The following is a 13822-nucleotide window of genomic DNA, read 5'->3' on the forward strand; positions in this document are numbered from 1 at the left end:
ACATGCCTGTTGAAACATGCCGTCACAAGCACCCGTAAGAGTTGAGGGAGGCACGATGTGCAAAGGGGGCTGAGACGATAAATATGAAACACCAGGTGTCAATTTAGTTAGTGTTGTATGAAATACAATGTGATTTTCGTTGATGGAGATCTGGCAGCAACAGCACATTTTTCCTCATGAAATCCCCCATATGCCAGCCAACCAATGAGAATGCGGGATAATGATGACGATACATAACAACAGAGCATAGGTGCCAAAGCGGCATTGGAACCGCTTACCCGAAATCCTCCGTAACTGGCAGAACAATTACCATAAGAAAATGACCATCATTTGGCGGATAAATAAATGATGGACTGTTGTGTACGTATTACCAAAAATGTTATCATGTAAGCTTTATGGTACACCTAAAACAAGGGAATTTATAGAAACTTATAGGGCCCTATCATACACCCGGCGGCGATGCAAGTGTTTTTTGCTAGTTTCAGCCCGACGCAGTTATCTTTTTCACGTCCTGCCCCACATTGTTTAAATAGCAAATGCATTTGCGCCCATCTGTTCGCCCACGAGGTAAATAGTGAATCCGCCATGGTGCGAGCGCAACTGGCTTTTAAAGGGAATGGGAGATGAGACTCTGATTGGTTTATTGCACGTTACGCCCAAAACACACCCATTACTCATTAAGAGAACAGGGACAACTCTTTTAGGCCATGTGCCGTGCGCCGAACATTTTTCCCGTCGTTAAACTAGCAAAAGTGGATTCGGACAAGTGCGCTTTAGACCATGCACTTATTGTTAAAATAGGGCCCATAGTGTTAATACTAATCAGCAAGTCCACTAATGGTTTGGGTATGCAGAGCATTTGCAGCTTATATGGACCGCACGCCAGTTATTTATACATATTTCATATTTTCCTTTTTTTTTCTTTTTTTTTTGTGTGGATGCTTTTGTTTCCCAGACACACAAACACACTTAATGCCGTCTGGTGTTGCTTTAGTACAGAGCTGGGTGGGGGGAGACACCAACACTAGCAGGTCACACCTTCATATCAGACAGATCTTGACCTTGAATCTAATTAGCCTGAATCTTTTTTCTCTGCACGACCCTAAATGCACCATGTGTCCTCTAAGACCAACAGGAAACAGAAACAGACAATCAGCTGAAATCGTCTGCTTTTATTTATCACAGGAAGATAAACAACAGGATTTGGGTGTTTATAGAAGCAGGCCATGATGACATTTTAGTTTAAATCGTAAAAATCTACGTTTGTTTGTTCTTGTAACTATGACTGGGGAGTAAAGTTTGTGGCGTTGAGAAACAAAGAATCTCCCTCTTAATGTCGGCTGGAGGAAAGCAGAACTGTGGCTGATTCAAGACATCTGCTTGCAGTATAAAACAATTCATCAATGGGGTTAAAGCCCTGCAATGAAAGTCTGGTTTGCACAAAACAAGGGGTAATGTAAGTGCAAATACTGCAGCACGTCCCTAATAATCAGAGCATCATGAAGAGCGAGGGGGAAATCTCCAGAGCTTTCCACCTGAATTTGCAGCAACAATCAGTCAATTCTCATAAATATTCCAGCCACGTTTCACGCCTCTGAGGAGCCCATGTACAGCAGAACGTGTTATATTTCATACAACAAACATGAACCTGAATAGTCAAAGGTTTTATGTTCTCTGCAGTAAACATGTTCTTGAAAATATTTGCACTATAAAGCAGATTTTGGATCTGAATGTGACGAGAATAATCTTTTAATTTGCCATGCTTAGATGTAATTATTTTTTCATGCAAGTGATGAAATTACTCTCTCTCTCTCTCTCTCTCTCTCTCTCTCTCTCTCTCTCTCTCTCTCATTTCATATTCTAGTCATTTAAAGCTAAGGCTTTAACATAATTTAATGAGATAATTCACATGAGAGATGTTCGGTCTCTACAGCTCTGTTGTTTCTTATTACCCCAGTCGTTTCACATTGAAAAACAGATCGTTGACACTGAAGCGGGTCATGTTTTGTGTATTGGTATTCACAGGCGTCTTGTGGAAAATGAACAAATGTTCTGTCTGGCTTGTGCCTGCAAGAACCTGAGATCGAGACTAGGATTCACGAGGATGTTATCACATTTCCTTGCTTTCTACTGAGCACTACTGAGATTGACTTTAGTTGTATGAGGAGGCTGCATGAGGGGGGAAATCACATTTTGGCCCTTTGAGACCTAGCATGTGAAATATTTTGGTGTTTGTGGCCCATTATTTCTGGATGTAGCGAATGTTTGTTGACTTTCATTAGTATAGCATTTTATTAATTTTAGAGGATTCTGGGAAATGAAGTTGTGTTCTGCCATTGTTTGTGATCTGAAAGATATGACATTATATTTAATAATAAATAAATAAAAATATATATACACAGTATAATAAATATATTTTATTTATATGTAATCATATATAAATTATACAATACGTACGCTACCGTCAGTAAGATTTTCTAAAAGAAATTAATCCATTATATATAGTTTTATATATATAGAATATAGGGGGTTTAAAAATTGCACTTGTGCATCTTGTTTTTTAGTGTTTCAAAAATTTGATTATGATTTAAAGTCGGCATGAAACGGAAGATGCGATAGTCTTTTCTTCCTATTGTGCATACATAAAACATAAAAATGAATCTGCTACTTGAAAGAGAAAAATGAAGTGCGGGAATTTGATTCCGACTTTTAGGAATTGATTAGATCATAGGAAGTTGCAAACTATATGGACGCAGATCTTCTTAATGCCAGGTTGTAGTCAGTTGTGGAGGATATTCAGTCCCACCCTCCACAGAGACATACAGTATAAAGAGAAGAGATGTCGTTTCAAGGGGGAGGGGAGGTTAACAATTTTGATTAAAGATTACAAGGGTATATGATTTTTTTTGTAAATATGATGTGCACGGATAAATCATTTTTAATAAGCACTGCAACATTCTGTATAGAAAAAAAAGATTCATGACTTTAAAATAAAATGAATCGTCACTATAAATGGCGCACAATTTTTAACGACTGGAATACTTTTGATATGCATAGCACTACCAGCTGTATAAAATGTTTACTGTGATGTTCTGAATAAAACAAACATCATCCCTAAGAGGTGTTCTTGATGCACAACATAGTAAGCTTGTTTTTTTTATCATTTTTTTTTTATCAATTGTTCTCCATGTGTGTTTTCTATGTGTGTACTTTACCTGTGGCTGTGGTGAGAGAATGCTGAATTTAGCTGCACACACACCGCAGATGATTTGAAGAGGTTTCGTCTGTAATGCAGCAGTTACACTGGCTCTTTTGTCTGTGTTTGGTGCAACGTGTTCGGCAGGCTGCACTCTGAAGGTACCAGGATATCTCAGTGTGCCTGAAGACAACAACAACAAAAATAATGGGGAGAGAATAGAGTAGAACTGTAATTTAAAGTGTTTTATTATGAAAATGGCTGTTTTAGTCTTAGTTCTGTCATCTTTTTCTCACTCTCATGTCGTTGCAAACCTGTTTGATTTTCTTTCTTCTTTGGAGCATAAATGAAGATTTTTTTGAAGAATGTCGGTCGCTCTTATCAAAAAAGGCACGAAGCGCAATTAAAATGTAATGAGAGTGGTGCTTAATACTTGCATTACAAGCCTTCTGAAGTCATTTGATGTGTGAGGAACCAACCTGTAACATGGAAGATGAAGGCAGGCGTGTTTAATTACAAAATTAAAACAGGAACCATGAACACAAAGGGCAGGAGAACAAGAAGACAAGAGGCCAGAATGCAAGAAAACCATGAGAGCGCCAAACAACTGACAAACTAACAGCAAATACTAGCGCTGTGTCCAAAATCGCATACTGTACTACATTTTGAAACTTACTTAGCAACCGTTACATAAGTATGTTTTATATAGTATAAATATGTGTAGTATGAATGAAATTTGTGCGATAATTAGAATTAGAATAGAATGAATATCGTTCACTTCAAATAAAAGTAAATGATACACATTCATACATTGTAGTATGAATGAAATTTGTACTGTACTACATCTGCAATGTTATCACTGGCATGTGAAATATGGTGTCAGTTGCATCGCTCCACCACCATTCATGATTCCTCTCCCTCACGGGATAGTAAAATGTCCATCGAATGTGCACTTCAGAATCTTAGCAACATTTACTAATACATTATTAAAATCTAATAGTGATTAGTTAGTGCACTGTCAACTAACATTAAAAATGTATTAACTAACATTAACAAAGGTTGATAAACGATGTAAGAATATATTGCTCATTGTTAATGTTAGTTAATGCATTAATAAATGAGACCTTATAAAGTTTTACCTTGTAAAGTGTTACCACCATTTTTTGTCTTTTTAGTCAACAATAACAACATTGGATCAAACTCAAATTTAAGTTGGTAACCACTGATAATCTTCCCCTCTGAATCATGAACAAACCATTCAAATGATTTTTGTAAACTAGAACAACCAAAACCAAGTCATTCAGTTTTTAAACAAATGACAGTAAGTAAATTACATTTTTATTTTATTTGAAGTGAACTATTCCTTTAAATATTCACTATAGTGACACGTAAACATTGTTTGCATTTAAAATGTGTAAAATCCCATTGAATGGGAATGGCATGAATGAAGAGACATATTTGTAAAGCAAGTGTAAGTGATATATTTCAGATACAGTTGCCCACTCAAGGTTTTATTTTAGAATGCCATTGTAACGCAGATCTCTTGTGTATGTACATTATACATGAACAGGCATTGATCTTATCCTTTTATTGCAATGAAATGGAATACATTTCCCGGAACAAGGATTGGATCAGTTTTCTGCAGTTATCTTGAATTTCAGCCTGTCTGACATTTTGAACATTTAGATGCTGATTATTCTCTTGCTCTTAGTCTAACTTTAGATGCCTATCTGTATCTCTTCTTCCTGCAGAAACTGGTTACATCGATCCGGTGCTTATAGAAAAGTACAACACACCCGGGTTTGTGGGTTGCCTGTCCAGAGTGCAGTTCAACAGCATCGCTCCTCTGAAAGCTGCGCTCAGGTCCCGTGGTTCAGGTCCCGTCTCACACCAGGGTAAACTGGTGGAATCCAACTGTGGAGCATCACCCCTCACTATCCCACCCATGTCTGCAGCAACCGACCCGTGGCACCTAGACGCAGGTGAACATGTTTAAACTACCCAAATAATACTGCGAATCCACTTGAGGACTGAGGCTTGATTTGATGAAGTAAAACCGATGCCATTGTTACGGTTCGTATCACTGTTTATAAGTGCTGAGGAAGCCTCCGGAGCTGAATTTCAGATATGGTAATGGGATTTTTTTTTTAGTAAGCTGTAGACCAATCACAATAGACTGGGCCATCTGACCTATCAGAGCGGAGTAGGCTCTCAGAAAGGAGACCGAATCGCTGATAGAACTGTTTCAGACACTTCGAGAAAAGAGGGGATGTCACAATCATTGACATATTTTTTTTTTGCTCACCAGTAACTTTGGCTAGTGGTTTTCCAAAGTTACTAGCCACTCAGCATTTTCACTGGCCACAATTTTGACATTGATTATAATTTGGAAGCAGGTACCGTATATTAGGCTGCTGTCACTTTAAGACCTAATGCACAGATCCATTATACTGTTACACATGTTTTATTTTTCAACTGTTTACGTTCACTTAAAACATAACGGGCATTTTGACACTATTTTGTGTGTATTTTTAACTGTTTTTGTGCAATAAGCAACGAAAAAACTACATTTAATACGTAATGCATCACACGCAACTGCTGAATTCCACTTGCAGTTTGCAGGTTTTAATGTCAAGCCCTGGTCGCAATGTATATGATGAGAAAATGTAAGTGTTTTTTTACCTTGAATGCATGTAAACTTATTGTAGGAGACTTCCAAAGGAGACTTACAAATTTAGGAACCTTTAAAATAGCATAAGGGGCACTTTAAACTTAAAATAAACTTAAAATAAACCGAAATCTCTCAGTCCTTCATTATTTCCCAGGAGTGGCGTAAAACCCCTTGCCGTTTCATTTCCAATTCTAGTTTATTGATTGCAGCACCTCCACAGTGAAGCATTGACCTCAGTGATAAGATCTGTCCACTTTCAGCCTTCCTGCTACTGTTATTGTATAGCTTTCAGTTTGATTTAAAAATTAAACACAAATAATGAACGAAAGTTCAATACATCAGTAGCATATTTTCGACTTAAAAACCGGCCTTTTCCTATTTAAAACTTGACTCTTCTGTAGTTACATCGTGTACTAAGACTGACAGAAAATGAAAACTTGCGATTTTCTAGGCCAATATGACTAGGATCTGTACTCTCATTCCTGCGTAATAATCAAGGAACTGCTGCCGTACCAGCAAGCAATGAAATCGCAAGTTTTCATTTTCTGTCGGTCTTAGTACACGATGTAACTACAGAGAGTCAAGTTTTAAATAGGAAAAATATCAAAACTCTTTGGTGATTTTTTTGAGAGAGATGCTAACGGTCTAATCAGATTCAATGATCTATGCTAAGCTATGCTAAAAGTGCTACCGCCAGACCCGGAGATCTGAATGGATTCGAAAACGGTAAAACTCAACTGGTTAACTCTAGGGGAGTTGGAATATGAGCCAATTTCCAAAAAAAGTGGGGTGTTCCTTTAAAAGTGGGTATTCATTTAGATCTTTGCTAAATATTTAACAGATATTAAATGATTAGCATTTTTAATGATTAACTTTAACTATTCATTTTTCAAATTCAGAACCTAAAAGTAAAAATCGGAAAAATTAGCGTGCACAATTAAATATCCAATATGGACAGATGCCGATCAATTTAAACTGAAGTGTATTATGATGATCTCCTGTAGGTGCTGATTTCCCCTTCAACGAGGAAAGAGTGATACCGGATGGAGTTAATAGGAATTCAGCTATAATAGGAGGTGAGACGGCAACATATTCATATCTAATTCAGATGAACAATTACTGCTTTGAAGTAATCTGTTCTTAAATGCATTAAGCGTAAATGTGTTCTCTTTGCAGGTATCATTGCAGTGGTGATCTTCACTATTCTGTGCACTCTGGTGTTTCTGATCCGGTACATGTTCCGCCATAAAGGCACTTACCACACCAACGAGGCCAAGGGGGGCGAGTCGTCCGAGTCAGCTGACGCCGCCATTATCGGCACCGAGCCCAATTTCACAGAGACCATCGACGAAAGCAAGAAGGAATGGTTCATCTAACGGGGGTGTACAGACTCTTTCAGAATCTTTTTTTGAGTATCAGAACTAATGTTTTTGGATCAAGCTCATCACCAGTTTGAGAAACTGTCCTGTACATAGTGACTGGCTTGTCTCTTTCTATTGTGTTTTGGCAAAAGTGTGTAATCTCTGGATCACATCTTAATAAATCATTTCACCATGTGTTCTTTTTTTTTCACAGAAACAATTATTTGCCAAAATTCCTTTTATGAAAAGTTGAATCATTGTGTTCTTTTCGCTTAATCTTACAAAAAAAGTCCTTGTGTGGAAAATGTTTTAGACAGACTGTAAATGTCAAATGCTCTATATGAATTCACTGCACAAACGACAGAGATTTAATTTTAAGATGACATTAGATTGTATATCATCAGTGTTTCAGTGAGGGGAAGAAAATCAAGACACCAAGAATTATGTCAAATCAACACTGTCTATTTGTAGCCTTCTGCACAGCTATACTCATTTATTTCCTGTGGAAGCCTTCAGTTTATTGTCCCTTGCCAAACACCTCCCAGTCTTAAGCATTTGTTTTGCTGAAGGCATGTATCATGGCATAAAGAAGTTATTTTGAGAGATCATTTTGTGTGCGTGTCATTTATGCAGGCTGTGGTAAAGCACTCGCACAGTGACATCTATCTGGCAGATTAACACCCACATTTATATTATTAGTGTTTGTCATTGTAGATGAAGAAGGTGGGACCACTGACACCCGATTGGATGACTTAATTCAAGGTGCCTTTAGGATTCAATCAGCTGTCAATGTAGATGTTACTTTATCTGGTTAAACAGGTAAAGAAGAATCCCAACAAATAAATCGGCTGTTTGTATTTATTGAAATATTAGTCTGGAAAAATGGAAATTAGACCCAATGTTCATGAGTTTAGAAGTGTTCGGAATGCCAATGTTATATAAATGTTCTGAATGGAACGTTTTATTTTGCATATATGCTAAAGCATTTAAAAGAAAAATTATTGCACTGTGCATTTTGTCAAATTATGTTGTCATACGCATTTTCATTGTTTTTTATTTTTCATTTTCAAGTATCATTTACTTTTTAAATAAAGAGTTCATTTACATATACAGGTTATTCATTCTCTCAGAGACTGCTTCACAGATTGATTTTAGAAAGCTGATGTTGCATTTATTTGTGATAAATATCAAGGTTTAGCATTATGACGCATCATGTATTGGAATAATTCCGAGCACTTCCGTCTCTGATCTGAGTTCATTATAATTCTCTCAAAATAAATGTTAACGTTGTCGCATCAGCTCTCATATTCTTGTGGTTTTGCAAACAGTGAATATGCTTCTTATAATTTAGAATAATATTACAGTGTTTTTTCTTTTTTTGGAAGGTTTTGTGTGTAATGACATTTGGAAGTGTTCTCTGAGTTCGCAATCATCTCAGAATATAACCACAAGTTAATTTTGTTAAATATTGATATTCAAATTGACCTTTTGGAGAGGATAATGAGGGATTACAGATTCACGAGAATGTAAGAGTCATGATATTTCACACCTTTTCATAATCTAATATCAAAATCTTCACTCCTCATTTACATTGAAAATTTACATATTGTTTTGTATGTTTTTAGGGTTAGTCAGTTAACGTTCACAATAAATGAAATATATGAATATATTTTTATGAGGATATTTTGTAGATGATCTAGCCTTTGTTTGTGTCTCATCTTTATGTGTATTAGGGGAAGCCTGAATGTTCAAAATGTTCTGAAGATCTGTGAAGAAGAAAAACAATGTACTTGAATGTTCCTTGTAGTGAAGAAAGAACGCTTTGATTGGTTTCATTTTCATAATATGACCCTTTTTCATTTACCTTTTACAGTATTATTCTTTAAACATTTTGAGTTTGTTTTGTGAGGGTGATTTTTGTCTTTTTTTCATGGCAGGAGGTCACTTGTAAAAAATAAAATAAAAATTATAATAATGTTTTTTTTTATTCAGCTCAGTTCTGCTGCCTCTCATGAGGCACATGTATGCCTTTTTGTTAAATGTAAATATAGTTTTTTTTTTTCACAACAATTCAAAAAGGCTTTGACATTTTATTGTTTATGAGTAAGTATACAAGTGAAAGTGTAAACAATATAATATATTTACTCATCTGTATCTCATATTATGATTGCATTTTGCTTGTGTATTCAACTTGTTTTAACGGCAGCATGACCACTGTATGTGAAATTGTACATACTGTACTTTAAACTATTGTGCAATATCACAATTGTATTTACTCCTGGAGGCATATTTTTTACCTTTTGTTATGATGTTGACAAGTCAGGAATGAATAGTAAAATACTTTTTATATTTAGAGCAACTCAGTTCTCGACTGGCTGTTTAGCGTAAGATATTTGTACTGACCTCTTTTCATCCATCTCATTATTGTGTGAGGCCTGATTGCAAAATAAGAGAATTCCTCATAAATGTGGCTATTCTTATGGGAAGAGAATAAAAAGAAGTACCTAACAAATGTTTGTAATGTAGTTTTTTTTTAATACCAACTATTCACAAGATGGGACCTATTTTATGACAAATTATTTGAATGGAAAATTACTGGGGGTTTATTTAAGTTGTCTTTCGGTCCCTATCAAGTTACAATATCAGACATCCCTATTTTGCATTTAAATTTGATATTTGCTGTTTTATAAACACTAAGAAGACATACTCATCTATGAAACTAAAGACATATTCTGCTGGGTGTGGATGTTATCCATATAACATTTTAGGATTTTAGTTCTAAAATATTTTATTGGGTATAAATTGAGTAAAAAAATAAATCTTATCCTATATCATTATCCAGTCATGAGACCTTCGAAAAATGGTAAAGACAATGGAGGGCCCTGGAGTCAAAAAAAAAAAAAGTTGAGAACACGAAAGAACTGGCGCAAGTGAACACTGGAGGTCGCAGTATCTTTTTTATATACACTAGAGGTCGCTCTATTTCTGAGCTGTGGCTTATGACGCTTCACTCGCTCTACGTACCGATTTCCCATCCCAATAATCTCCAGCTACAGAGAGAGGCAGACAGCAGACCTCAACCTCTTACAGCTCAACATTCAAACGGGTAAGATTAAGTACGTGTCAACCTCTCGGTTTTCGGGATAATATGCTACCTTGTAGGAGGGTTTTGTCCGAACAAGTGGACGTTTAAGCAAAAGCTTCACCACGCTATGAGAGTTTAAATAATATGTGTTGTTTGTTGTACGTTATGTCACTCGTTAAATTTGCATTAATATTCCTTTAAATATTCCCCTCAACGTAACTTTACCTGAGACCTGAAGGTAGTCAGCATTGCAGTTGTCTTAAAAGCATATGTTTTAAAAGTCAAGTAGTGATTTAATGCAAAAGTATAGAAGTGTAACACACTTTTACCTTCAATTACCTTTTTTTCTTTGGAAACATAAGAAGAGCCTATGTTCTAGTGTTGCCAGTTTACCTTTAGTGTCATTTGAACCTTTTATTTCACATTAGCAAGGGACATGGTGATCAGACAGAATAAAATTTTAGTTTGCTGTGAATATGCTACAAATATCCCACCCTGAATGTGGGCTATTAGGTCAGAGAGTCTAGACTTGATCTGATAAGGTTTAAAGTTGACCAGGCAAAAGCGGCTTGACGTTAACAACAATCTGTTTTCAGTATAATACCCATAATCTAAGGTAGTGCATGCATTATCAATACTAAGAGCCTCGTCCCACAAACAGAGATTGGTAAAAGAGTTTATACACAGCATTCATGATGAGGACACCCTTTTGAATTCTACGGTTTTAAGTATCAGGACATAAACATCTGGTGTTAGCAGGTCTTAAAATTAGGTAAATACAACCTCAGATGAACAACACATGACATATTACACAGTGTCATTATTTATTTAACAGAAATAAAGCCAAAATGAAGAAGCCATGTGTGACAAGCTAAGAACAGCCAATGATTCAGTTGCTTTTAAAGACACTTTTAGCAGCGATAACTTGAAGTAATCATTTTCTGTATGACAAACTCTCACATCGCTCTAGAGGAATTTTGGCCTGAACTTCTTTACAACGTTGCTTCATTTCTTTGAGGTTTCCGGGCATTTGTTTATGCACAGCTCTCTGAAGTTCCCGGCACAGAATTTCAATCGGGTTGAGGTCTGGATTTTGACTGGGCCCGTGCAACACCTTGATTCTTTTCTTTTTCAGCCCTTCTGTTGTAGATTTGCTGGTGTGCATGACCCAATTTTGGCCAAGCTTCAAAGACTGCAAGGTGCCCAGGTCCTCTGGCTGAAAATCTAGCCCAAATCATCACCCCTCTCCACCCCAGTGCTTGACAGTTGATATGAGGTGTTTGTGCTAAAATGCTGTGTTTAGTTTTCTTTTCGCCAAACATGGCGCTGTGCATTATACTGTAGACAGACATCTCCACTTTGGTCTCATCTCAACATTGTTCCGGATGTCTTGAGTTTTGTTTAAATGCAACTTTGCAAATCTAAGCTGTACTGCCAAGTTTTGTTTTTTAGGAAGAGGAAACTTTCTCCTGGCAGCCCTTCCCAACATGTCATATTTGTCTCATCTTTTTCTAATTGTACTGTCATGAACTTTAACATTTAACCTGGTAACTGAGGCCTGTGGAGTCTGAGGTGTAGTTCTTGGGTGTTTTCAGATTTCTCTGAGCACTGCATCTTGGGGTGAATTTGTTGGGACGTCCACTCCTGGAAAGATTGCCAACTGTCTTGAATGTTTTCCAAAATAGTCTTCCTCACTGTACAATGATGGATTTCAGTTGTTTGGAAATGGCTGTGTAACGCTTCCCAGATTGATGGCAGCAACACTTGCTTCTCTAGATCATTGCTGATGTCTTTCCTCCTTGGCAGTGTGTTAACACACACACACACACACACACCTACATGCTCATGATCAGTTAATCAAAAGCATTTGATTAGCAGCGCCTGACTATACTTATTTACCCTCTTCATTCCTAGAAGCAGTAAGGTACTTAGTTTGTCACCCATGGCTTCTCCATCTTGGCCTAGTTTTCATTATGTAAATAATAAAATGGTGTAATATGTCATGTGTTGTTGTTCATCTGAGGATGTATTTACCGAATCTGAAGACCTGCCAAGGACCAGATGATTTTGTAAATCAGTAAAACCAGAGTAGCTCCTTTATTGCTTGAGAACCAGAAGGTTTAAAACCTAATTTGGTATTTGTATGTTCACTCATAGATACCTGACCCCTGAATCATCCTGTCAGCTTTCCTGACAGGAAGCATTGCTCAGAAGCAACCTGATTTTGATTCAAATCAGCACAAAGATTCAGCAAATGCATAATGCCACGATCAAATGAACTTCCTGAAGAGTTCAAAGAAAGGGTCATTTTTCATTACAAGGCAGGTAACGGGTACAAATCCATTTCGAAGATTATGGGACTGCACAGATCCACAATCAGATCTATAATCTGCAAATGGAAAACGCATGGAACAGTGATGAATCTTCCCAGGAGTGGTCGACCAACTAAAATCTCTCCGCGGACGCAACGCAAAATCATCCAGGAAGTCGCCAAAAACCCTGAAATCACATCTAAAGAGCTGCAGGCGTCTCTTGCTTTAGCTAAAGTCAAAGTTCATGATTCCACAATCAGAAGGAGACTGGACAGAATCAGGCATCGGGAGAGAGTATCAAGGGGAAAACCACTGCAGAAAAAGAAGAAAATAAATACTCAACTCTTGTTTGAGAAGAAGCTACAGGAAGACTCTCAAGTTTTTGAGGAAAATCTTGTAAAGACAGAGGTGGCAGAAGTTGAAGTTTCTGTTTCATAAAAGTCCCATTTTGTCTTGTCTTAAACCGTAAAAACATGTTGCCAGCCAGTCTTACTCCTATTCTAGGCCTTCTTTATTTCATACTGGTATTTACTTCTTGCACCATATTTGTTTACTTATTGCTGTGTCAGGCATGAATATATATTTTTATATAATATAAATAAAAAATTACTCATTGAAGAGAGTAAAAAGAAGATATTGTGCAATAAGATATTTGTACAATCATATATTTTGTTTTTCACATTGTATGAGGCCAGATAGCAAAATAAGATAAATAAAATATTACTATTATGAACAAATATTAAACAAAACATGCTTATAAAATGTTTGTCGTGTCATTTATTTGGGTTATGCCTGGGTTGGGGCCTGAAATATTGGATTATAGAAAAGTGTAAATGGGTAGGATGTGAGAAAATAAATATGATTTACATTTGCGCATATTTAGGTTAGTACTGCTATCAATTGCACAAGGGGAATATGCCTTCATAAATGGTCTTTGTGGCAGGAAATTGTAAAGACTGTAACAAAACAAAGCTTTGTTTTCATCCACATTAAATTCAATATGGCGTCTAACCTGACTAAGGTCTATTGGAGGTAGACCTTCCAGTTCCCTATGCCCTGATTCAATGACTGGGCATATTTTTATATCTCTTGTTTCTGAGAAATGTTTGCAGGTTGCACATTGATAACATTTTGCATTGTATAAAATGCTGAACATCTTGCCACATTTGGTGAAGTAAACCAGATCTAAGGTAGGAA

At 36.6% G+C, this 13822-nt stretch overlaps 1 protein-coding gene across 2 annotated transcripts in view; it reads left to right on the top strand.

Moving 5' to 3' along the window:
• cntnap2a (contactin associated protein 2a) overlaps positions 1–9731 on the top strand; it is a 357512-nt gene extending 347781 nt beyond the window's left edge. For both annotated transcript variants that reach the window (XM_079601641.1, XM_079601642.1), the window contains exons 22-24: positions 4948–5178; positions 6872–6943; positions 7044–9731. In XM_079601641.1, coding sequence (XP_079457767.1) covers positions 4948–5178; positions 6872–6943; positions 7044–7243 — 503 coding nt within the window. In that variant the 3' untranslated portion in view covers positions 7244–9731. The remainder of the gene's footprint in view (positions 1–4947; positions 5179–6871; positions 6944–7043) is intronic.
• Positions 9732–13822: the final 4091 nt, after the last annotated feature.

The sequence above is a fragment of the Phoxinus phoxinus genome (assembly GCF_949152265.1).
Source record: "Phoxinus phoxinus genome assembly, chromosome: 24".
Lineage (NCBI taxonomy): Eukaryota > Metazoa > Chordata > Actinopteri > Cypriniformes > Leuciscidae > Phoxinus > Phoxinus phoxinus.